Source organism: Saccopteryx bilineata, chromosome 3 (genome assembly GCF_036850765.1).
Source record: "Saccopteryx bilineata isolate mSacBil1 chromosome 3, mSacBil1_pri_phased_curated, whole genome shotgun sequence".
Classification (NCBI taxonomy): domain Eukaryota; kingdom Metazoa; phylum Chordata; class Mammalia; order Chiroptera; family Emballonuridae; genus Saccopteryx; species Saccopteryx bilineata.
This window is the reverse complement of record NC_089492.1, coordinates 104,127,200-104,153,728: the sequence shown is the minus strand read 5'-3', so window position 1 is coordinate 104,153,728 and position 26,529 is coordinate 104,127,200. Positions and strand designations below refer to the sequence as shown.

The 26,529-nt window shown below is 40.6% G+C and overlaps 2 protein-coding genes and 1 pseudogene across 5 annotated transcripts in view; 2 read left to right on the top strand and 1 right to left on the bottom strand.

Moving 5' to 3' along the window:
- FBXO11 (F-box protein 11) overlaps window positions 1-1,396 on the top strand; it is an 89,732-nt gene extending 88,336 nt beyond the window's left edge. The window contains exon 23 of the mRNA XM_066267080.1: window positions 71-1,396. Coding sequence (XP_066123177.1) covers window positions 71-200 — 130 coding nt within the window. The 3' untranslated portion in view covers window positions 201-1,396. The remainder of the gene's footprint in view (window positions 1-70) is intronic.
- On the bottom strand, window positions 1,363-23,664 carry MSH6 (mutS homolog 6). Of its 4 annotated transcripts, none has more exons than XM_066267076.1 (10): window positions 23,315-23,664; window positions 14,222-14,424; window positions 11,637-11,803; window positions 7,765-10,306; window positions 4,447-4,715; window positions 2,804-2,921; window positions 2,466-2,555; window positions 1,941-2,095; window positions 1,639-1,838; window positions 1,363-1,536 (listed from the first exon to the last, which is right to left on the bottom strand). In XM_066267076.1, exons 1-10 carry the CDS (start codon window positions 23,572-23,574, stop codon window positions 1,455-1,457), a joined length of 4,086 nt encoding a protein of 1,361 aa, XP_066123173.1. In that variant the 5' UTR covers window positions 23,575-23,664; the 3' UTR covers window positions 1,363-1,454. The 4 variants fall into 4 exon arrangements, with proteins under 4 accessions (XP_066123173.1, XP_066123176.1, XP_066123174.1 ...); XM_066267079.1 differs by having other exon boundaries at window positions 14,222-14,421; window positions 23,326-23,664; XM_066267077.1 differs by having other exon boundaries at window positions 23,487-23,634.
- LOC136332769 (U6 spliceosomal RNA) lies at window positions 3,253-3,352 on the top strand (annotated as a pseudogene).
- Window positions 23,665-26,529: the final 2,865 nt, after the last annotated feature.

Below are 26,529 nucleotides of genomic sequence, written 5' to 3'. Positions count from 1 at the left end.
ATACTTGCCTGCTCTTATTACTCCATTATCCCTGCCCCTTCCTAATTTTTGGGTTTTCATTTCACTTTAGGTTTTTCTGTGACTGTGGCGCTGGAACATTGTCTAATCCTTGTACATTAGCTGGTGAGCCTACACATGATACAGATACACTATATGACTCTGCTCCACCTATAGAATCTAATACATTGCAGCACAACTGAATTCCTTCCCTAAAGAAAAAGTTCTGCCATTCTAACATCATAACTTAAGTCATTTTTGGAAGAAGATTTAAAATATTTGCCCATGCTACAGGAAGAGACTGTATTAAAAAATGGATACACAAGGTCAGTTGACACTATGAAGCTCAAGCTACCAAAAAGAAAGTGGCAATATATTGACTCAGGATCTCAAAGCTGGGTGTTTTAGCATTACTGTGTAAAGACTTTTTGAAGGGACAGAAGTGAAGAAAATAAGCTGCAATTTTGTACAGATACCAACTTCTGAAAAAAAGCTGGTGTTTTTACAACTAGCATTGAATGCAGTCCAATTTATTGCAGTAGTACTCTCTTCAATAGACAAGCAGCTTTGTTGCTGCCTTTATGGACATGGGTACCGATTGCTTTTTGTAATATGGTAAAAAATGTGAGCTAGCACTTCTGCATTTCTTTTGATTTTTTTAACATGTATTCAGATTGAGAAATATGATTTTAATGCTTTAATCTCATGTAGTTTTGTTTTTTAATTTCAAGCAAAATCTTACTGTACTTGAATGTGCCGTTTTGTTAGCACACCTAGACTTGCTGTAACTGTACTCATGTCCCAGTATGTACGTTCTTTCTATGAAAGAGAAAACACTAATCTTAAATTATATCCAGCAATGTTTCTGGTATCCTTTAAGAAAAGTTAAGACTATTATTTCCTTCCCTTTCCTGTGCAGCATTCAAAATTACCCCTAGAAAAGTGAGTGTTTTAATGAGACTTCCTAGGAAGGGATGCACTGTAAAACAAAAGTATTCTTGTTACTCAGTTTTGTGAAAGGTAAAAACTACTATGTTTTAAAGTACACTTTAGAAAGTCTCTTCAAAACAGTCCTGTATTTGAACTCTGTTCATAGTTTTTTTTTGAACAGTTTAGACAAACTGCTGGAAATTAAAACAATTTCCTGCATTAAGCTGAGACAAGTATATATACAGCCCTATACAGTTTCATAGCTCCCCTCCCTCATTTATGTGTATTGGTGACAGTGGGTATAAACAGCCTGAAAGTGTATGCATGTACCATAACATCTAGACTTAATATATTGTGAAGTATTCAATAACCATTATGTAGAAGGTAGATAAGAATTAAAAGGGTTTAATTTCCTAGAAAGAAATGGAAAAATGGTCATTTTTAAAAAATAAAGTTTATTAGATCATAATGTTGTCTGAATTTACCACCTTTGTCAAAAAAAGTCAACTCAAGGCTTCTGATGTAGTCTATAATTCCTCAGTTGAAGTCAGCAATTTATGGACAGCTTTAGCATCTATAGGCGACCTTTCACTAGCCAGGAAAACTTTCCTTAAAATTAAAAAGAAAAAGTTTTATTTCACATTTATCCATACCCCTTTGCTGTTTTAATAAGGTCAGCTGCATGATAAAATAATATCCAATTATAATTACCGAAATAATCGGAGTGAATGAGTCATCTTCTCAAATTCTCTTGCTTTTCTATGTCCCTTTTGAATAACCTCCTCTGGAAGATTAGCAAGCCTTGCTGCATTAAAGCCGTAGCTTTTAGGACAAGCTCCCTTAATGAATTTATAAAGGAAGGTAATAGTCTCTTGGCTGGGATCTTCACATTCATTTTCTACCATGCAGGCCTAAAAATGAGAAATATTAGTTATTCATGTACTAACAATGGAAATACCTAGTTGGTCCTCTCAAAAACCAAAACAACTTCTGAATAAGTAGTCTACACATACCATGTGTCCTAGGCGCACTGCAATATCTTGAGAATAATCTTCAACTAATGAATAGTAGTGAGTAGAAAACAATGTACGACACTTGATGTTCTCAGAAAGTTCTTTAACAACTGCACTTGCTATTGCTGTCCCATCAAATGTTGCAGTACCTCTTCCTGTAAAAAACATACATAAATTATATATATCCCCAAAAAAGGATATACCTCACAAAAGAACACAAAAAAGGAAAACCCCAACAAGTAAAATCTTTATTCTGTAAGACCTTGTTTAGCCAAGTAGGCCTGCTTAGCCCTTAGAATTGGGAGTGCATTTCTTTTTTAGAGTACTGTTCAAGTACTACTGATCTTCAGAAACTTCCTGTTAATTCTCCATAATGGTCTCATTATCCCTATCCCATATTATAGCAACTAAATTTGAATAGCATAATCAAAGACTTTTCACATTATCTCCAACTGAATTCATGGCACAAAGATGAGTCCATTAATATATTCTTTTTTTAAATAAAGGGAAATTTTAACATCTTACCTAATTCATCCACAAGCACCAGGGAATGTGCTGTTGCATGTGTAAGTATACTGGCAGTTTCACTCAATTCAACAAAAAATGTACTTTCACCTTTAAAAATGAAAAATCACAAATGGGTGATCATTTTTCAAATCCTATTACAACAGTAAATTCATCTTTTAGGTTCATCTTTGAATCTGTCATGAGCTGCCTAGTGGTACTAAAGGTTAAATCTCATTAAGAGATTACTTAATAGTATATTAAGAATTGCATGTTTTCAAATGCCTGAAAGTCATCAGCTTCACAACACACACACATTCAGACATCAAATAATAAAGCCTTATGCAGAAAACCCTCACCTGACATTATTCTGTCTGAAGCACCAAGTCTAGTAAATACTCTATCAATTGGTGTGAGCCTACATACTTCAGCAGGTACATAACAACCCAACTGGGCCATTACAGCTAATAGGCCAGCCTGTGAATAAAGGAGAAAAAGGTATTTTATGACTGGTATTAAGAACATCATAGGTATCCACAGAGATATATATCTGTAATTATACACAAGCCAGACAATAAGTCAAGCAAACAATCTTTCTGAAGAACCATTATGTAGAGTCACTGCTTTAAAAAAAAAATGAAGCCTTCACAATCCTAATGACACAACAGGATCACTTGGGAGATCTTTAAACTACTGATACCTAGAACCAATTCCAGACCAAATGGACATATTTCAGAGGATGGAGTCCTCCCTGTCCATTTTTGTTGATTGCTTAAAAAACCCAACAAGTCACCTAGAGCAAAGAAGTGCTTGCTTCCACAACACATACTAAAATTGGAACAATACACGATTAGCATGACCCTTGCACATAGATGACACACAAATTCATTGAAAACCACTGTACTGCCTGCTAGCTTATCTAGTGTATATTAAGTATATAGTACAGGAGAGCAAGGAGGGTCAGCAAACATTTCCATCAAGGCCTCATTGTCTTTGTCAATTTGTTTTTTCTACAACCCTTTTAAAAATGTACGCAAATCTCCGGTATAAAGAGAAAACAAAAATGTATTTCTTGTCTTCCTAAAAAGTAGTTACCAACAATTACTAGGGTCACAAATTTTATCTGCTTTTCTAAGTCTGCCAAGGTTCTTTGTATGAGTTACTGCAAATGAGTCTAACTGAAGAACAAATCTAACATTTGCATAATTTTATTATGAATCTATATTCAGAGGAAATGAATTCATATGAAAAAGCTTATAAAGAAATCATGAACTGTCTGACTGATGGTGGCTCAAGTGGCTACGCAGTGGTAGTGAAACTTTATAAAAACTGCCCACTTTTGCAGTAGTGCTGGTCAACCTGGTCCCGCAAAATAGTGGGTGTTTCAGCTTTCATGGTGGGCGGTGCCTTGTTTGGCCCACCATGAAAGCTGGAAAGCCCACTAGTGCAGTAAGCAACCAAAGGGCGCCCTGTTTGGCCTACCATGAAAGCTGGTGGGCAGTAGGGACCAGGTTGACTAGCACTGCAAAAGTGGACGGTTTTTATAAAAAGTTTGACTACCCCTGGTAGAGCATTGACCTGCGATGCTGATGTCCAAGGTTGCCAACTTGAGTGTAGAATCAACATGATCTCAAGGTTGCTGGCTGGGCTTTAGCTCCCTAGTCAAGGCACATATGAGAAGCAATCAATGAACTAAAATAAAGTGAAGCAACTATGAGTTGATACCTCTCATCTCTCCCTCTCACAAAAGAAAAAAAGAAAGAAATCATGACCTAAAACCTCCCTCGCCTTTTTAATAGTCTTTCCTTAACATCAGGCAGATAGTTGACTGATAAGAAAAATACAATTCTCAATTTTACAACACAAGGGAGTCCCTTTGATTCCTTAAGTCATTGACATAATTCTGTGTAATTCATGCACTATTGAAAAAGGGCCTAAATATGTAATATTCATTCTTAAACTGTTAGAAATGCCTTTCTGTAACAAAACCTTGACAGTTTACCTGTCTCATGAGTGTGGACTTGCCCCCCATATTAGGTCCAGTAACAAGAACACAGTAAGCGTTCCCATTTTCCTCCTCTTCCTCCTCACAGCCTATTAGAATGTCATTAGGAATAAAGTCATCTCCAAAAAAAGTCTTTGTAATGCTGGGGTGGCGTGATCCTTTAAGGTCTAAGAAGACAGGAGTATCTTCCTTTGGTAATAGAATTACTGGACGACACATTGGACCATCACCCCCTCTACTGTAGTTAGCCAGGCACAATAAGACATCTGTTAACGAGAAAAAGTGAAGTTTCATCATTTTTGAGATTACCTGATAATCGTGAAGACCCAACATCTATAAAATGTTTACCAAAAATGCTTTTATAGTAGAGTGATGCATTCTACTTTCTTTTTAGACAGAAACAGTAGGCATTCTAGCTTAGGGACATCATTATCACTAACTGCACAATACAGCACTTTCATTAATAATGAGTCATTAACCTAAGTGTTGTTTAAATGTTATATATGTGGCTTCATAGAATTTATAACGCTGAAACTAACATTTCCTTAGAGAAGCATAACATTCTGACAATAGGCACAATCTTAAGAGGAAAATAAATTCACACCAACTTTGAACACCTGTGCCAAAGGAGGATTTTTAATATACCCACCAAACTGTTTTAAATTGTACTGGCTTAAGGAAAAAAGGTGGCACACAATAAAAAAGGATGCTATTCTAATCCAGACAGTTGGTTCAGATCACAATTGTGTTATAAATTTGGGTAAAGTGTGGCCATGTATTTTTAAAACAAAAAACTTAAAACTATAGAAGAAAAAAGGCTCAAAATAAGTTGGCTATGCAATATTAAAAAAAAATTATGAAGCTGAAAATGTTACAAAATTAGAGAACATTTTGGGCTAAAAAAAAAAAAAGATTAAAATCTTTTGAAACAGTAATGTAAAAATTTACTGAGCCCTGGCAGGATAGCTTGGTTGGTAGAGCATCGCTCCAAAGTGCAGACGCTGCCAGTTCAATTTCTGGTCAGGGCACATATGGAACAGATCAATGTTCCTGTCTCTCTCTCTCTCTCTCTCCTTTCCTCTCTCACTAAAATCAATAAATATTTTTTAAATAATAAAAGAAATATAAATAAAGATTCACTGAAATTCAAAATTGCAGAGGTTACAAAAATACTAAAATTAAGTGATGGGTCAAAGGACAGTTTTAAATTAGTGCAAAACAAAAAACATTAAAAACAGTATTCATCAAATACTAAAACTCCAATTGGAAATTGTCTCATTAAAAATACATTTATCAGCCCTAGTCAGTTGGCTCAATCATAGAGCATTGGCTGGGCCTGTGAAGTCCCAGGTTCGATTCCTGGTCAGGGCACCACCACCGCCCCTTTCCTCATAGCCAGTGGCTAAAACGGTTCAAGTGTCGGCCTCAGGCGCTGAGGAAAGCTCCATTTTTCAAGCTTTGGCCCCAGGTAGGGGTTGCCAAGACTGTCTCACTGTGTCCCTTCCTCTAATAGAAAAATTAATAAAAATACATTTATCAATCTTTTAATTACTTTTTTTTTCTTTTTCTGTATCTTTCTGAAGTTGGAAACGGAGGCAGTCAGACAGACTCCCACATGTGCCTGACCAGGATCCACCTGGCATGCCTACCAGGGGGCGATGCTCTGCCCATTTGGGGGGTCACTCTGTTGCGACCAGAGCCATTCTAGCACCTGAGGCAGAGGCCATGGAGCCATCCTCAGTGCCCAGGCCAACCCTACTCCAATGGAGCCTTGGCTGCGGGAGGGGAAGACAGAGACAGAGAGGAAGGAGAGGGGAGGGATGGAGAAGCAGATGGGCGCTTCTCCTGTGTGCCCTGACCGGGAATCAAACCCAGGACTCCTGCACACCAGGCCGACACTCTACCACTGAGTCAACTGGTCAGGGCTCAATTACTATTTTAATAGAAAATACACTTTTCTCCTGGCCTCTGGTGGCAGAGTGGACAGTGTCAACCTGGAATGCTGAGGTAACCAGTTAGAAACCTTGGGTTTGTCCAGTCAAGGCACAAAGGAAAAGTAATCAATCAACAAAGTGAAGCAACTATGTTTGATACTTCTCCCTCCCTGTCACTCTCTAAAACTAATAAATACAATCTAAAAAAGTTTGATTTTTTTTTTTTTTTGTATTTTTTCTGAAGCTGGAAACGGGGAGGCAGTCAGACAGACTCCTACATGCACCCGACTGGGATCCACCCGGCACGCCCACCAGGGGGCAATGCTCTGCCCATCCAGGGCGTCGCTCTGTTGCGACCAGAGCCAGTCTAGCGCCTGAGGCAGAGGCCATGGAGCCATCTCCAGCGCCCGGGCCATCTTTTGCTCCAATGGAGCCTTGGCTGCGGGAGGGGGAGAGAGAGACAGAGAGGAAGGAAGGGGGGGGGGTGGAGAAACAGATGGGCGCTTCTCCTGTGTGCCCTGGCTGGGAATCGAACCCGGGACTCCTGCACGCCAGGCCGACGCTCTGCCACTGAGCTACTGGCCAGGGCCTAAAAAAGTTTGATTTTTGAGAAAGGAAGGGGAGAGGGGGAAGAGAGATGAGAAATATCAATTCAGTTGCTTCGCTATAGTTGTTTATTGATTGCTTCTCACATGTGCCTTGATTGGGGGAGTCACCTTAAGCTGAACCAGTGACCCCTTGCTCAAGCCAAAAACCTTGGAATCAAGCTGATGATCCAGCACTCTGACAACTTTGGGTTTCAAAATGGGGCCCTCAGCCTGACCTGTGGTGGCGCAGTGGATAAAGCGTCGACCTGGAAATGCTGAGGTTGCCGGTTCAAAACCCTAGGCTTGCCTGGTCAAGGCACATATGGGAGTTGATGCTTCCAGCTCCTTCCCCCTTCTCTCTCTGTCTCTCTCTCCTCTCTCTCCCTCTTTCTCTCCTCTCTAAAAATGAATAAATAAATTTAAAAAAAAAAAAAATGGGGCCCTCAGTGTCCCAGGCCAATGCTCAATCCATTGTGCCACCACCAGTCAGGCAATATCTTAATTTAAGACTGGAAGAAGGCCAGAGGCTACTAATTAAAAATTTCCAGTGAACAACTTACATGACTATGGGCAACCTAGTCATTTTGCCTCATGAAGGAGCAAGTATATTTTATACTTAATATATATATATATATATATATATATATATATATATATATATATATAAACTTGTTACTGGTGTTTAGGGGGATATACATCAATGGGTACTCTCCAATGATTTTAAATCTTAATGCAAAACTGGGACACAGCACATTACCTAAGCCTTAGGAACAAGCTTATTGATAAAGTCTTACCCAACACTGCAATGCACTCTACTGCAGCCTGCCAGTTCTTGTAATTTTTATCAAAGTTATAGAATAGACGCCGCATGCAGTCCTTCAGTGATACATCTCTCCGTTCTTCAGCATTTATCAGATTAGCCAGCTTCTTCTCAATGGTTTTGGTCCAGTATCGTTTACAGCCCTTCTTGGTGGATTTCAACTCATATTCTTCTGGCAAATTATGGGTGATGAAATTCTCTGGAATTTCCAACTGGTAACGGTTCCTACCAATACCCCAATAGACTATTGTCCTACAGCCAATTCGACTACGCTGTTTCTCTAAGTATTCCAAGAGGCTCTGCTCATTTTCTTTTATGTCAGCAAGAGCTTGGTCATAATCAGAGTCAAATCCTGGTTTGGGAGTAATCAGTCCAGTCTTTCGAGCCTTTTCATGGTCAAAGGCTGTATCCCATCGGTTTAGTTCTATAGTTAAATCAGGAAAACGGCCTTCAGGATTTTTGGTCTGCAGAGTTATGACTTGTTTAAGGATTTTAGATGTAAAGCCATCAATGACTTCTTCCATAATCTCTATAATTTTACATAGGACTTTAAATCCTTCCAGAGCAGAAAGAAAATCAATAATCTTTTTTTTGCTGTATGTAGTTTCTTCATACATTATAGCCCTGCTATCTGGGTGGTTCTGGCTCTTCAAGGGAGACCCCACATTATGAATTTTACTCAGTAGTCTCTCAAGGTCTGGAAGCTTCTTTAAAAGTTCTACAAGCTCAGTGATTTTGTCAGGCACAGCCATTAGGTCTTCAATAGCATCTAGACGATCATTGACAGCAAAAGGGTTACACAGTGGGGCACACAGCCACTGCTTTAGGAGCCGCTTACCAAAAGGAGTATGGCAAGTATCAATTTTCTCTATTAGGGTACCTTCAGTAGAACCATTTGTTCCATTCAGAAAAATCTCCAAGTTGTTTAATGTCACAGAATCTAGCACCATTCTTTGACTGGCTTTAGGAAAAACAGCACCAGGTCTTGTAGCACTGACCATGTCAGAATCCAAGGGAATATATTCTTCAAAATTAGCCATTGATAAAAGCTCCTGATCGATAAGGCATTTTTTGAGGTAGAAGACACAACCACCAAGAGCAGAGAGGGCCAATTCACTTTTCTCTCCTGGTGTTAATCCAATAGAATCAGACTCTGAAGTCATACTTTTAAGCACTTGGGGTAATATCACCCCATTGTCCTCATTTAATTTTTCTTTAAAATATCCTTCTTCAAGGAGAGTTCTCAAAGTTTTGGCTGCATCCCAAAACTGAGAGCCTGGTATCAGACATTCCTGAAGAGAAGAGGATAATGAACCTTTCAGAATCATCTTAGTTTCTGTTGAAAGATTTCCTTTCTCAAACAAGACTTGTACTGGTGGATAATGTGCTACTAGAGTTCTAAACCTGGAACAATGGCGATCATCTGAAAACTGACCTATGAAAAACTTTCCCAGTGAGGCATCAACAAAGCATACACCATATACTCGCGTGTGGCCAGACGTATCTTCCTCTTTTTCTTTGAGGCTAAGGAGATACTTACTGAAGTTCTCAGAGGGGTCACCTTCCAGCACACTGTATGTCTGTGTACCCTTTGTAATGACCCTACAAATCTCTCTTCTCACCACTTTATCATGCTTAGATATATGTGCCATCTTTCGGCATCTTGCCTCCATCATTTCCGGGGTCTCAGTCTGTTCTACTCGTGCTACTTTATAGCCCTTCTGGACCAGAGAATCTGAGTATCGGCCAAATGCAATTTCAGGGAATCCAGAATGGGCCCAGGTGCCTCTCATGAATACCAGTCCTAGCTCACTGACTCCAGTAAGAGCATCCATGTGGTACAGCTCATAGAACTTTCCCACCTTATAAAATATGACAAGATCAAAGTTCTGAGACTTAATCTGCCACCACTTTCTCATCCCAGGAGTACAGGAATTAAGGAAATCCTCAGGCACAAAGAGTGTAGATGCATCAAAATCAGGATGATCAGGTCGCCTCCTGTTTATATCTCTTCTCTTTTCCTCCTTAAGCCATTCTAAAGTTTCGTGATACCAGACAGTGGGGCGATTATCATCGCATCCTCCACTAATGTGGCCTTGAGATTCAGAATTTTGAGGAGCAGAGAAAGCACACAAGGCACTCCTGGTTTCTGATGAAATGCCTGTTGCTCGTTTGGTAACTGAGGGCATTTCCTTCCTTGAACTTTTCCTTTTGAGAGAGCCATTACCAGTCACCATTCTCTTCCGCTTTGGAGCAACTTTGACAGAGCTGTACAGACCTTCATTATCACTGTCCCCCACTCCACTGCTTATCTCATCACTGCTTCCTTCCTCCTTAGTATCTGGCTTGAATTCCACATCAGAGCCACCGATGTCACTCTCAGAGTCTGATATGACTCTCCGTTTTTTAATTTGGCGGCTGCTTCGCCTAGATCCTTGCACTTTTGGTCGCACTTCCTCTTCACTCTCAATTTCATTATCTTCTTCACCCTTATCTGATGCATAAGTTGCGCTTACCTGGCCAGCAAGAAAAGAATATTTAAAAACAGAGCAAATTTGGAAAATTATAGTACGTATTGCTGTGGAATCTGTCTCAATATGCTGAGATTTCATATACCAAGAGAAAAACCAACCTTCCAAATGAGAATTTTCTTTCTCAAGGAGTACCAATTTGTTTCATTTAACATTAAAATACGTATCACACTACAAACAAGATTAAGTGATCCTGTCATGACAGTTCAATCTACTATAGTGATAAAGCATGACCATACATTACAAATACCTGTAGGTGATGTATATTCATTAAGTCATAGCTGTAGAAATAAAATCTTTAAATCTCCCTGTTATCTTCCAGGGTTACTTCTCTTCTACAGACAAACATAGTATGGAATTTACTGTTTTATATATTCTTTAGTATAATAAAGCAGTTAATCTATAACAATTCTAGTCCTTGCGTGTCCACAAACCAACTATCTTCTTGGTCATGGATCTCTCTCCCAAGTATAAGGCTAAATGATCTCTGCAGTTACCATCCACTTCTAAACCTGACTAAGGTTATGACTCTCTGGTCTCAGCCTCAAAATTAGAAACTTTTTCTTTTACTTCTCTTAAAATACCCATTATATTAATTTGCCTATTCCTTCCCATATAAGACAATAGATTAAAACATAAAAATGAAGCTTGGAGATTAATCTCTTTTAAGCACATACCTCATTAATTTATTAAATTAGAAAATGTTTGAAATGAACAAATTTGTTTATTTCCTTAATGTGATTTAATTCACTGAAATAGTGATCATTATCAACATTTGAAGGTTACTCAACCTTTGCTCTTATTAATCCAAAATACAAGAAGAATTAGAGCATAAAAATGGATAATTAATTTCCTAAGCTTACTATCAGACACCAAGACCAATTTTATTACTATGTCTCTCCCATCCTAGCTCTCTTCCAACAGGTTTGAGAACTTAAATAAAATGGGGTGCTAGGCTGCAGGGACTCTATGTAATCTAATTTAACCTACAATCCAGGGAAGTATAGAAGCATGTGTATAACCCTGACTGGGTAAGTAGCTCAGTCATTGGAATATCATGCCACTATGCCAGGGTTGAGTTGGATTCCCAGCTGAGGCACATATAACACTCAACCCATGAATGCATGAATGAGTAGAACAACAAATCAATGTTTCTCTCTCCACCCCCCTCCTCTCTCTCTAAAATCAGTAATTAAAGAAAAAAAAAAAAGGAATGTGTGTGTGAGTAGTCAAGTATATACAGATGTAAAGTAAGAGAATTATCACTTTAATTGCCCCCATCACTTTCCTAGCAAAAATAACTGCAATGTCTCACCTCCGTTTCTTCCTCCTCTGGTTCTGAGGGCTCATCACACACTGCCAATTCAAGCCTCTTAATCTTATCTTTATTCAAGGCTTCATCTGCATGTTGCATTGCTCTCAGTATTTCAGGCTTTGCACTGTAAAAATGACCTCCTTTCTGGGCTTCCTTTGATTTTGAACCTAAAAATATATTTATAAATAAGAACTGTTGGCTGGACAGTTGGTTCAACTGTCCAAATGAGTAAGAATAACAGTAATCAAGTATAATTTTTAATATCCCATTATTTTAATTAGTATAGATCAGGGGTCCCCAAACTTTTTACACAGGGGGCCAGTTCACTGTCTCTCAGACCATTGGAGGGCCAGACTATAAAAAAAACTATGAACAAATCCCTATGCACACTGCACAGATCTTATTTTAAAGTAAAAAAAAAAACGGGAACAAATACAATATTTAAAATAAAGAACAAGTAAATTTAAATCAACCAACTGACCAGTATTTCAATGGGAACTATGCTCCTCTCACTGACCACCAATGAAAGAGGTGCCCATTCCGGAAGTGCGGCGGGGGCTGGATAAATGGCCTCAGGGGGCCGCATGTGGCCCGCGGGCCGTAGTTTGGGGACCCCTGGTATAGATAGATCAATAAAGCCACAAGGAAGGAATCTTCAGGGTAAAAGTACCAGTGGAACTGCAATGACCTATTTTACCTCCTTGAACTTGCATCACCCTGAATCACTTAGTATCTCGTCTAATCATTTGGGACTGTAGCCATCAACATGGAGGTAAGGCATATCTCTTCAGGTGAAGCATGAGATGTCAAAGGGTTTATTTTAAGACCCTTTTTTTTAAAAAAAAAAACAACTTACTTTAGGAAGGCAGAGACTACACTGTCAGTTAAATAAAGCTATAATATAGTATTAAAAATAAGTTATCCCCAAGGCAGTAAGGATTTATTTTAAAATAACCATAATGTAAGGGACCCTAATATTTAGGGAGGGTAACCCAGTTCCGACTTTAAATGTGTTAATTTTTTTCAAACAGTAGCAGTGCTCTACAGTAACTATTCCTTTATTTCATTTTAAAAAGCTGTAATATTTTATGACACTTCTATCCACTGAGTAGGTTAGATGCAGATCACTGCTCTAATGGTACAAAATTGTTTCATTCTTTTCCAGGAGTCATAACTAGGAATGTCTGTTTTCTTCTGCCCAAATAGAACTATAATTGGAAAAGAAACCTGAATCTGTCTAAATTTACCAGATCCAAATTTCACATTTTATTTCATTCTTTCTCTATACTAAAACTATGTAGTAAGACATTCTAGTTTCATGGATTTAGCAACTTGTATAAGCTGCCTAAAGTAAAACTGCAACTAGTAAAATCATTTGGAGAACAGGTCTGAACTTTTCCCAAAGTGCTTATTGCACTGTACTCACCCCCCACACACACATACCTATCTAATGGCATCATTCCCAAAAACCTGATACAAAACTCTAGAATTCTAAGGACTACCTCTCCAAAAAAAACCTATTGTTTTTTTAATCCATGTGCCTCTGCTTCTTTATTCATATATGTTTTGAAACAATTTGGAAATTTTTTTTTTCAATTTGGAAATTTAAAGAACAAAAAGCTCTACTGCAGAGGTGACTTTTAGAAATAACAACACAAATGAAAACTACAGTATTTGATCTCTTAGTGAAGACAGAACCAAAATTTCCTGATTATCATCATTCCATCCTGCATGTCTGATTTCCATGTAGACTTAACTTTCTTCAGTGTGCCCTCCATACCCTACAGGATGAGCATTATGGCCAAAAGGCATGTTTCCCAGATATTTCTGGGGAACTGACTGACCCTTGTTCTGATTCTAAAACATTGAGTTCAACAGTGTCTTAGCCTGGAAAGTCTCATAAGGATAATGACTTGTTCATACTTGAGTGTATAGTCATTATATTATGCAATCATACTGTACATGTACTATATAATTCAAGAAATTGACAGGGTACACGCACCTAAATCCTAGTGAAGCTACACATATTATCGTATTCTGCTAGTAGCTGTGATAAATAAAGCTTGGCCCGTGAAGACAAAGTTAAAGTTCTATTAGTTTGATGTGAAAGTGAACTCAGGTGTGTGCATCATAGGTGACAATTTTGCAGGCCAGATAAGCATACAACTCCCTTCATATGTTCGAGAATGGTATTGATTTATTTATATGCTATGTAGCCTGATTGCATGGCCTTTCTTTTTGATCCTTTAAGATGGGCACACTGTATAATTTACCCTTTTCGTGTCTGAATTTGGTATTTTGGTCCAAATCACGAGATCCAACTATTAAATCATTTTTCCTTTAAGGGGATAATATTGCTGTAGTCACTCAAAGGACACAAAAATGCCACTCCATACAACAAGTTATTTGAAGACAGATGTTTCTTGTCCTTTTCCCATGCTAAAGCTTGCACCCCACCACTCCTACAATTTGCTGAAGTAAAATACACTTAATTTCAATGTATTAGGAGATGCTGACACACTCCTGTGCATGGGCCCTCTCATTTTCATATCACACACATAGACTCTGCAAAGTAATTCTCTTACCTGTATATGGCTTTAATAGCCTTCTGCTAACCCAGCCCCTTGTTGGGCTGTCATCAAAAAACTGTACATGAACTCGTGCAGACTTTCCTTTTTCACGAATGTATGTTCCATCAAAAGGGTGGTTGTAAACCAGGCAAGGCCACCAGGGGTAACCCTCCATCTTGGCCCAAACCAAATCACCTGGTGAGAAGTCACAAGAACTGCTGCCAAAAGGAAATAAATAACTTGGTCAATATTTGGTTCAGTTACATTAAAGGTAATTACCTACGAATAAAGAATTCCAAGGAAGGTATTGTTAAAGACTCCTCTGAAGTCTTCTGGTATTAATATTAATTCAAGCCCAGAAATTCTAGAACTAGTAATTTTTTAAGTAAGATTTTCAAAATTTTTAAATTTTTATTTATTTTAGAGAAAGAGGAAGGGGGGAGATAGGGGAGGAGAGAAAGAAACATAGATTTGTTGTTCCACTTATTTATGCATTCATTGGTTAATTCTTGTATGTGCCCTGACTGGGGATCAAACCTGCAACCCTGGCACATTGGGACAATGCTCTCTCTAACCAACTGCTACCCTGTAAGGGCTCAAGTCATTTTTTCAAATATAAGCAAATATTGCCTGGCCTGTGGATAGTCAACCTGGAATTACTAAGGTCACCAGTTCAAAGCCCTGGGCTTGCCTGGTCAAGGCACATACAACAAGCAACCAATGAACAACTAAAGAGAAACAACTATGAGTTGACACTTCTAGCCCTGTAAAACATTAATAAAATATTTTTAAAAAATAAATAAGCATACCGCAATATGTAAGATGAACAAAAATATAATGAATTCTGGTATTAACTATTAACATGAGAAGCTTTTTCAGAACCTTTCAAAGCTTTTTGTTTATTTTATTTATTGACTTTTAGTTGAGGGAGAAGCAGGAAGAGAGGGAAGGAAGGAGGGAGGGAGGGAGGGATAGACGGAGGGGGGGGGAATGGGAAACATTAACTCAGTAGTTGCTTCCTGTATTTGCCTTAAATAGGCAAGCCCAGGGTTTTGAACCAGCAACCCCAGCATTCCAGGTTGACGTTTTATCCACTGCGCCACCACACATCAGGCAGAGCATTTCAAAGTTAAAAACTGGCAAAATTCTAGTAGAATATTGATGGTAGGAAAAGGTATACACACAAATGTATATTGCTCTCCAATCACACTCATACTACAATATGATATGTATCAGGAAGTGGATCTAACCCACAGTATTTATTAATAAAATAACAAACATAACTATGTAGTTTGCTAATAATATTAAATACTACATAATTAGAATTTCCTAGTGCTCTCCAGTTAAGTTCCTCTATATTCCAAAAAGTACAAAGCTGCCCTTCTTTAAGGCAATTAAATCCCTTTTGAAATGGAGACTCAACTAAGGTTCTGGTGTGTAAACAGAGAAGCCTTAATGCATCACTGACCAGTTTGGGGCAGTTCTTCCCCTGTGTACTGAAATTAGTAAATCTCTCTAGATGAGCCCTGAGACTGACCAGTATTGAAGTTTACAAAGTAGTCTTGGTTTGTAAAACTGAAAACTATTTTTGTTGCCTGTGTGAACTGAATTATAGTTCTTAAGAATTAAAGAAGGGGCCCTGGCCGGTTGGCTCAGCGGTAGAGCGTCGGCCTAGCGTGCGGAGGACCCGGGTTCGATTCCCGGCCAGGGCACACAGGAGAAGCGCCCATTTGCTTCTCCACCCCTCCGCCGCGCTTTCCTCTCTGTCTCTCTCTTCCCCTCCCGCAGCCAAGGCTCCATTGGAGCAAAGATGGCCCAGGCGCTGGGGATGGCTCTGTGGCCTCTGCCTCAGGCGCTAGAGTGGCTCTGGTCGCAACATGGCGACGCCCAGGATGGGCAGAGCGTCGCCCCCTGCTGGGCAGAGCGTCGCCCCCTGGTGGGCGTGCCGGGTGGATCCCGGTCGGGCGCATGCGGGAGTCTGTCTGACTGTCTCTCCCGTTTCCAGCTTCAGAAAAATGAAAAAAAAAAAAAAAAAAAGAATTAAAGAAGGGCTCAACTGGACACCTGCTATACTGCTCACTAAAATTAGGGAATATTTTATCACTTCATATTCATTTTGAAATATCCCCTAATTTTTGTGAGCAGTGTATTTCATTATATATATATGAATTTACAAAGATTCGCCAAACAGAGCAAATTATACATTATGTCAAGGAAACTTGTTTTATAGACATATATATATGTCTATAAAAGGTTTAAATTCGCTCGCCTGACTAGGCGGTGGGGTACAGTGGTGCACAGTGGAAAGAGTGTCAATCGGGGACACAGGACCCAGATTCGAAAAACCCAAGGTCACCAGCTTGAGTGCAGGATCATAGACATGACCCCATGGTTGCTGGCTTGAACCCAAAGGTCGCTGGCTTGAGCAAAGGGTCACTTGCTCTGCTGTAGCCCCCCAGAGTCAAGGCACATATGAGAAAGCAATCAACGACTAAGGTGCAGCAACAAAGAATTGATGCTTCTCATCTCCCTTCCTGTCTGTCTGTCCCTATCTGTACCTCTCTGTCAAAAAAAGAAAAAAAGGTTTCAAATTCTCAAGAACAGAGTTAGTGCATCAGAGACTCTGATAAGAACACACATTTTGGTGTTATACTCTGAAGTTCAGGGGAGCAAGATGCCCCAAATCCAGGGAAGTTCTATTTTGCCTGGTATGAGGCAACATAGCACCTGCAGAAATCTAAGTTCTATTAGGGGCTCCCAAGGAAACTAAGGGAATAGATCTAAAGTTTTGAGCAAAAAAATGTGTGATGGCCACACCTGCCTCCTGAAAGTTCCTATCTTCAGTTAAGAGTAACTCAAGTTTCTGAGACCCAAAAGACAGGTGGGGGAAATTATGATTTCTATATATCTAAAATTGTACTATTTAATAAAATAGTGCTGTTTTAACACCAATAATCATTCTAGTTTTATCCCAAAGTAAGTAACTTGAGCTTTCTAAGACTACTTACTATTAGGTTAAAACTCTTTTCTACAAATATAGTGAAAATTGTAAAACAGTGTTCAAAGGTCTCAAATGCCTGACCAGGCGGTGGCGCAGTGGATAGAGCGTCGGACTGGGATGTGGAGGACCCAGGTTGGAGATCCCAAGGTTGCCAGCTTGAGCACGGGCTCATCTGGTTTGAGCAAAGCTTACCAGCTTGGACCCAAGGTCACTGGCTCGAGCAAGGGGTTACTCAGTCTGCTGAAGGCCCACGGTCAAGGCACATATGAGAAAGCAATCAATGAACAACTAAGGTATCACAACGAAAACTGATGATTATGCTTCTCATCTCTCTGTCCCTATCTATCCCTCTCTCTGACTCTGTTAAAAAGAAAAAAAAAGGTCTCAGAAATGATTAGAAAAGATTCCCTTTCAAATAACCACTTCAAAGATTTAATGTCTTTAAGTTTATTTGAAAGGCAAGTGTACATCACCACTAGAGAAAAACTGTAAAAAAATTAATCATAAGTTTGAAATGAATTCATCTATAAACCTAAAATGTTATAAACTGAACTGCTTAAGCAAAAATTTTGTCTTTCAACATCACCTTACCCTAAATATAACTGTCTAAAGACTCTTACACATAACTAAACTTCTCTGCTGTTAAGAATTCACAATATATTATAAAATGCTAAGCCTAAAAAATATAGTAATAGTCATGGTTCCTCCAATGCTAAAAGGCTAAGAAAAAGTAACTAAAAATTCTGGCCTAGCAAACACTGGCTTCAAGCTAAAAAGATAAATGAGCAGATAATAAAATGTATTGTAGTAAGACTAAAAATTGTAAACATTCTCAAGTTTTCTTAATGTCAACAAAGAAATTTTTACTCTATTAGTTTTTCTGTACAGACTTTAATTCTTTAAAGGCAATTTAAGATTTTTATTTCTGGAAGATATGCAGTTTCCAAAGACAAAAATAAAAGGAATAAATCCATGCAAATATTCAGATTTTCCTACCTACACTAAATATTTTATTTAAAAACATGCAAATATAATGTAAACATGGGATAACAGTTGGAATGTGCTATAATTATTATCTTTCATACATTTGTCCTTTTAAGATCCAAGCAATCTTGCCTGACCAGGCGGTGGCGCAGTGGATAGAGTGTTGAACTGGGATACAGAGGACCCAGGTTCGAGACCCCGAACTCGCCAACTTGAGCACGGGCTCATCTGGTTTGAGCAAAAGCCCACCAGCTTGAACCCAAGGTCGCTGACTCGAGCAAGGGTTACTCGGTCTGCTGAAGGCCCGCGGTCAAGGCACATATGAGAAAGCAATCAGTGAGCAACTAAGGTGTTGCAACACACAATGAAAAACTACATCTCTCGGTTCCTGTCTGTCTGTCCCTGTCTATCCCTCCTCTGACTCACTGTCTCTATAAAAAATAAATAAATAAATAAATAAATAAATAAATAAGAGCCAAGCAATCTTATAAAATCACATGGACAATATAACTCGCTCTACTTCAAATTGTTTAAGCCACACAATAATTTTACTGTATTTTAATATTTGGCTATATTTTCTGACAATCTTAACATCTCCCTCTTTTCATATAACTAAGACTGTGTTAATATTAACAAGGATCATCTAGCCCCATGCAATGTAAATCCAATATGAAAATATTTAAGCCAAAAAGTCACCTTACAATTACAACGTGAAATACATTGGCTCTTCCTAAAGCCCCAAGCTGAAACACCAAAATAAATATTGGAATTATCTTGACATACTTATGTATTCAATTATAACTTTACAACTGTAATAGATCTTAAATGTCTGCTATTAGAATTTTAAAGACAGTGATAAAAAGAGAAATGTGAAAACCTTCATACAACCAAAAATAATAAATGGTTTAGTGATGCTAAATATACATTGAACAGATCTTTTAAAATTTTGCTTTAAAAATCACATTATTTTTGGCTTTGGCTGGGTAGCTCAGCGGATAAAGCGCTGACCCAGAATCAGAGGTTGCAGTTACAGAAGTAGTCAATGAATATACAACTAAGTGGAACAATCAAGTGAAACAAGTTAATGATTCTCCTCCTCCCTTTCCCTTTCTCTCAAATCAATGAGGAAAAAAATTTAATCACATTTTGTTTTCTCTTTATTCCATAACCTTGGTGTCCATTACGGATTGTGCCCCAAATTTATAATCAACATTTTGCTGTTTACTTCTTTAAATGTTTTTTCTTAACTTACTGATTTTAGAAAGAGGAACGGAAAGAAAACAAACATTGACCTGTTACTGTAATATACTGTAAGGATCGAACCAACAACCTCTGTGCTTTGGGATGATACTCTGATCAAAGCTATCTGGCCAGGGCAGCAATCTACCTTTTTTTTAGAGAAAATAATCAATGAACAACTAAGGAGCCACAATGAAGAATTCATGCTTCTTATCTCTCTCCCTTCCTGTCTGTCTGACCCTATCTCTCCCTCTCTGACTCTGTCAAAAAATATATTATTTTAGTGTGACATAACTTGGAACAAAATATTATAAATGTTTAACTGTATGAAAATTCTCAGGAAAGGCTCCTACAACTAGGCAGATCGTTACCTTAACTAAAGACTCAAAACTTGTCAGGTCTGATGTACCATTTCTTGTCTGAGTGGGGACAGGGGCATATACTAAGATTTTTACTATCCTCATTACCCATAATCAACAGTTACCAAAATGAGATTATGAAAAATAAATTATCAATAATTTGCCTGACCTGTGGTGACACAATAGATAAAGCATCAACCTGGAATGCTGAGGTCACCAGTTTGAAACCCCAGGCTTGCTTGGTCAAGGCACATGCGGAAAGCAACTACTACAAGAGTTGATGCTTCTCGCTTTCTCTCTTTTTCTTCTCTCTCTCAGATCAATAAACAGTCCTTTTTAAAATTAATTAAATGGGGGGAGGGAGATACTCAATGTCTTTTAAAGCTTTCCACTGACTCTCAAAAAAAGTCAAAATGTCTTTTTGGTCCATCAGCCTGTTCATGACTGGATCCCTGAAAACCTCCACCAAGGCTTCCATCTTAGGCTCTCTTCTTTCTAGTCAGAATTTGCAGGACCTTCCTCTTCCTGACTTAACTTCCTAACACCACCTCCGCACCCTCGCGATGCCTGGCTAACTCCTAGATGCCCCCTGGGTCTCAGCCTAGAGAGTTGTAAGCCTACCCTGACCCATACATACCCCTTCTCCTCCCAAAACACACAGAACTCATACACTCTGCTCCTGCTCTATTACTGCCTTTTTGCTTGTTCTGTTCACTGTTATATTGAGGATCCGTAATGCTTAATACCGTGCCTGGAAAAGTGGGTACATGAACATTTGCTGGATGAAGGCCCAAGCTGTATACTGGAGAATTTCTTTGGAAGCCTAGTATCAAATGCTCATCTTTCTCAAATCCTCTGTAAATGGTCCCCATAGTAGGAGATCAAGAGCTTTGCTTCAGGCCCTGGCCGGTTGGCTCAGTGGTAGAGCGTCGGCCTGGCATGTGGGGGACCCGGGTTCGATTCCCGGCCAGGGCACATAGGAGAAGCGCCCATTTGCTTCTCCACTCCCACCCCCTCCTTCCTCTCTGTCTCTCTCTTCCCCTCCCGCAGCCAAGGCTCCATTGGAGCAAAGATGGCCCGGGCACTGGGGATGGTTCCTTGGCTTCTGGTCGGTAGCGGCAGAGCGACGCCCCAGAGGGGCAGAGCATCGCCCCCTGGTGGGCAGAGCGTCACCCTTGGTGGGCGTGCGGGGTGGATCCCGGTTGGTCGGGCGCTTGTAGGAGTCTGACTGTCTCTCCCCGTTTCCAGCTTCAAAAAAAAAAAAAAAAAAGCTATGCTTTTACATTGTTCATGACTTCACAGGTCTTCTGAGATCAGACCTCAAAAAAAAAGTGTCTTTTCTCCCTCTCCAAAGCACCCCCATGTCTTTTCTTCCCCCACCCAAGTGTGTTACCTTTGCCTTTCTCTCTCCTAAGCTCCAACAGTCCCTTCTTCTGCCTCTGCAACTTGTTTTCTGAGCCTGCAGGGCCCAACTAGCTCACTTCTACAACCTCTGTACCTTCTAAATAAACTTTCTATTATCTGAAAATATATAATAAAAAGCCAAATAGCATATACTTCCTACTCAATACCTAAAACAACAATAAATGTGTCTGTTTAGCATGGATGCAGAAAGAATCAACTCACGTTTCTCTCACCATAAAAAATAGACTGTTACAGAGGATGCATAGGTAGGGAAGGAAAAATATTTTCCCCTCTAACCTTGCACAAACAATAAGCAATCAATGAACTAAACTGAAGCAACTATAAGTTGATACTTCTTGCCCCCTCCATAAAATAAGTAAAATCTTTATAAAAAAGAGTAAAGCAAACAAAAATCTATTAACACGAATACCTCCTGCATACAAGAGGAATACTAAGGAAATCTGATTTAACTCTGAGACAGCCCAAATCACTGCCTCAAATATCACCTGCAGCTAAAGACAAAGGAAAGATGTAGGGGCAGTTTTGGGAGGTTACCAGGAAAACAGTTAACAAAGGTAAGGTTGTTATGCATATTAAAGTCAGTGCTTTCTCCATTATTTCTAGTAATTTAGTCATCCCTCTTACTGGTAGAGAAAGAGACACCCTTACAAATGGAAATTTCATGTACAGGAGTAACTTAACAGTTTTAAGAGTTTTTCTAATGTTTTGTTTCTCAATAATAATAGCTCAAAATAATTTTTATGCCAGAGAGGCATAATCTGGGGAGGCATATCGTGTTACTCTTTACACAACTATCTAAACGGCCTGAAAGGGTTGCTGAAATGAGGATAACACTATAATTACATTTAGGCTTTGAAAAATCTGTAACACACCTAAAACTCAGGCATTTCAAATCAACTCCTCAGGACCACTAACCAGCTCTCTGATCTTAGCATTCTTTCTATTTTCTGGACCTCTATTTCTTCATCCTTCCAAACGGCTACCATTACACTTTGTGCCTAATACAACAAATGCAAGGTTTTCAAAATGTCACCCTCTACTCTGACAAAAAGGCAGCCAAGACCTGGAACAGCACTTAACTGCCCAGAAAACAGTACACTTCCAGGCAGGTTTCCCCACAATCACGTTCGTACATCCCTGCTCAAAGCCAAATAAAGTACGTAGGGCGTCACTCTCAACTCCGAAAAAATAAGGAGCCCTATCCGCCCGCGGAACCGTCAACAGATGCGCTATTTCATAATATATGATTTTCTTCAACTCGATATAATATTCACGTGTGTCAAAATTAACGGTCTCAAATTTTCACTTATTTTGGTGTACATGCTATATCTACCTGAGGGATAACCCAGGCAGATCCGAGCACTTTCTGCTCCGCCAGCCCCTGCACTCGCAATTCTAACCCGGACCAATCAGACCCCCTGGTTTATGCGGTGTGACACACCCCCGGCGCTCTCAGAGATCCATCCCACTCTGAACTCCCGCACAACACAAAAAACCCAGGCCGAGGGCCCACCGCCTCCACATATCCAAACATAAAGTGAGTTCCCTGAACGCCTATTGGAGCCCTAGTTCACTATTCCAGGTTTGAAGGAGGAACCTTGTCCTGGCATCCACTCCCTCCAGGATACCAGCTTTCATCCTCCCGCAGGCACTGCTTTTTCCCGCCACCCCTCCCCCTCGCCCGGGGCAGGCAACACCCCTTCCTCCTCCAGGAGCGTGCAAACCTCCGTTCTCTTTCTGCCCCACCCCCCGTGCTCCCATCTCCCCATTCTTCCCGGTACCCGAACCAGTTTGCCTCCCTCTCTACCCTGCCCAACAACCCAGCTGAATGCAGCTCCCCCTCCTCCCAACTCCGTGCGTCTGCCCTCCCCCCTTCCTCCTGCAGCCTATTTCCTCCTACCTTGTTTGCAATCTAAAGCCCCCAATGCTACAAACTCAGCCCCGACACTCCCTCAAGCCAAGTGTGCAGCCCCAGCTCCCCCGAGCCCAAGGCCTGATCACACACACACCCCAGTCGTCCAGGGCGAGCCTCCATGGCCCGGCCTTCCCGCGTCCCGTCCCTTTGCCCCCGCCTTCGACCCCCCACCCCCACCCTGCTACCTGGAGGGCACCGCAGGTCCCGTCGACCTCCGCAACCCTCCGTTGAGGTTCCTCGCTTCGGCCAGCGACGCAGAGTTCGCCAAGGGCCCAGGACTAGGCCCGTCCTCACTCCAGGCCGCATCCCCGCTGGAGGAAGGGGAGGCCCCGGTGGCAGCGGCGGTGCGGCCTTCACCTGAGGCCTTGATCGGGTCCTTGTTCGCATTATTCAGCGCCGCTGGAGACTTGGGGAAGAAGCTGTACAGCGTGCTCTGTCGCGACATAGCGACAGACGGCAAGGCCCAACCGCTCTATCGGACCCAGCGACTAGCACTGCCCACCACCGACCGCGCGGCGTCTGCTGGCGGGAAATCTGGGGGAGGCGCGCGCTGCGCCGAGGAACACTGGCCTCAGCCGCCAATCGCCTAGCGCCTCCGTGTGCGTGGGCGGGGTCTCGGCGGCGCGCGCCCGGCCCCGCCTCCTTGAGGCGCCTGGAGACGTGAGAAGGGGAGGGGTCGGCGCGCCGCGCATTGTTGCGGTCGGTCCCTGCTGCCTGCCACCCGCCTGGCTCAGCGCCCCCAGGTGGGAAGCGCTATGGATTTTGCGCGCAAACGCGAGGACGGGTCGCGACTGGAACACTGCGGCCGGAAGCCGGGCGCCCCTGACTGGCCACCCGTCGTGAAAAGCCGACTCTCTAGAAGGGGAGCGGATGGTCGTGGGGACTGCGAGTTCGGGGTGGGCGCGTGTGTGCAGAGTGCTCGCCCCGCGTTGGGGCATACCGAAGGGCGGCGGAAACAGACCCTTGCAGGGAAATGCCTTCCAGCCAGCACCTGCTAGAAAATTTTTGCAGTTGGAGTCCTTCTGCCAACGAACCGGGAAATGAAGGACCCAAACTTGTCAACAGTAGATAAAGTCTCCTGTTGATATTGCATTCTCAAAGCGTTGCACATAGTAGGCACTTGATAAATACTTGCTACAAGAATGCTAAGTGCCCGGTCCTTTACGTGTTTATGATAAAAACCTGCCAGTCTACACTGAGCTTTCCTCTACCAGGCGACAATTCATTTTACATTAGATTAATTAAATCTTCTCAAACCTGTGAAGTAAATACTTATGGTCCATAGTCCTTTATCTGAACTTTTTTGGCCAGGTGTGTCTCAGAATACATGATTATTTTAGATTTTTAGAGAAGTAACAGTAAGAATTAAAAGTTTCTATGCACCAAATTCAAGAAAGAAATTAAAAGATTGACAATTCTTTGGCCCTAATGCCAAATTGTAAGTAAAAAAACCATGGAATCCAGAAACCAGCCCCAAGCAGCAACTGCTGTATTTTAGTAAACACCTATGTAAGATCAGTTATTTGTTCTGTTAGAGGAAGGTGGATTCTGCCACGATTCTACCACGTGTTTCTCCTTTCCTAAGCTAATAATAAAATCAGGTTTGTATCATATATTTGAGAGCTACTCGCCTCTCCATGGGTAGATATGTAACACACCTAGAGAGTCTGGGCAACAACCTGAAATCAGACATTTCTGAAGCAAAACATACTTATTCACACTGAGATCATTTGTGTGTGTGTGTGTGTGTGTGTGTGTGTGTGTGACAGAGACAAAGAGACAGAGAGAGGGACACATAGGGACAGACAGGAAGGGAGAGCGATGAGAAGCATCAATTCTTTATTCTGTCTTTAATCTCCTTAGTTGTTCACTGAGTACTTCCTCATATGTGCCTTGACCAGGAGGCTAGAGCAGAGTGAGTGACCCCTTGCTCTGTTGTAAAGTAACGTACCTTAATTCTGCAGGTTACGTAGAGACACCAAGGCAAGATACAGAAGAATTTTTAGGAGGAGATTTATTTATAAGCCAGCTCATATGACTTACACGGGGTATAGCTGACCCAAATGGTGTGTCCCAAAAATAGCCCTGAAGCCAGTTATATAGACTTGATCACATACAGGAAGGGGAACATGACAAAATAATCATTAACAAGCTTATAACATTTGTCTATCGGATCTATTAAAAACATATTAAATTCCTACATATTAAAACTTACAAGGTAACACAATAGCGATGTTGTTTTACATATCAAAGACATTCACAAATCTTTCAGTGTCTACCTCCCATTCCTTTGTCTAGAGCAGGGGTAGTCAACCTTTTTATACCTACTGCCCACTTTTGTATCTCTATTAGTAGTAAAATTTTCTAACCACCCACCAGTTCCACAGTAATGGTGATTTATAAAGTAGGGAAGTAACTTTACTTTATAAAATTTATAAAGCAGAGTTACAGCAAGTTAAAGCATATAATAATAATTACTTACCAAATACTTTATGTCAGATTTTCGCTAAGTTTGGCAGAGTAAATCTTTATAGAACTTGCTATAGTTAAATCTATCTTTTTATTTGTACTTTGGTTGCTCCACTACCGCCCATCATGAAAGCTGGAAAACCCACTAGTGGGCAGTAGGGACCAGGTTGACTACCACTGGTCTAGAGATATATGTTACTCTCAGGATTCCAGAAAGGGAGGAAGAATTAAAATCAGTGTAGGATATGTAAATATTGTCTCTTATTGAAAGGGAAAGGAAGTTCTTCAGATAACCTTTATTCTTTCAAAGCCTGACTTTTCCTCTTTAAAATGGTGTTGCCAATACTAAGTTTTACAGTTCTTTGGCACCGTATCACAGCTTAAGCCAGCGACCTTGGGCTCAGCCAGAGACCTTGGGCTCAAATCAGTGACCATGGGGTCATGTCTATGATCCCACACTCAAGCCAGTGACCCTGCACTCAAGCCAGTGACGTCGGGGGTTCCAAACCTGGGTCCTCCGCATCACAGTCTGATGCTCTATCCACTGCGCCACCACCTGGTCATAGTGAGATAAATTTTAACAAAAATTCAACCAAGTAAATTTTAAAGATTTAATTGGCTTTACTGAATAATTCATATATTAGGCAGCATCCTATCTAGCAAGTAGAAAGCACCAGAGGGCTACAGAAAGAAAAATGTTTTTGGAGGGGAGGTGTTTGTTTGTTTTTTGGTTTTTAATTGGATTTAGAGAGAAACATTGGTTTGTTGTGCCACTTATTTAAACATTCATTGGTAGATTTTTTTTCTTTTCTTAAGATTTTATTTATTGATTTTAGAGAGAGGAAAGAGAGTGGAAGAAAGGGGATGGAGTGGGGGGGGGTGTAGTGGGAAGCATCAGTACTCATAGATGCTTCTCTTATGTGCCTTGACA

Coding starts and splice junctions, on each gene's coding strand:
- MSH6 (XM_066267076.1), bottom strand. CDS start 23,574: ATGTCGCGACAGAGCACGCTGTACAGCTTCTTCCCCAAGTCTCCAGCG. Junction 2,556..2,803: donor TTCAGACAGAATAATGTCAG/GTGAGGGTTTTC, acceptor TCATTTTTAAAG/GTGAAAGTACATTTTTTGTT. Junction 1,537..1,638: donor CATTCACTCCGATTATTTCG/GTAATTATAATT, acceptor TTTAATTTTAAG/GAAAGTTTTCCTGGCTAGTG.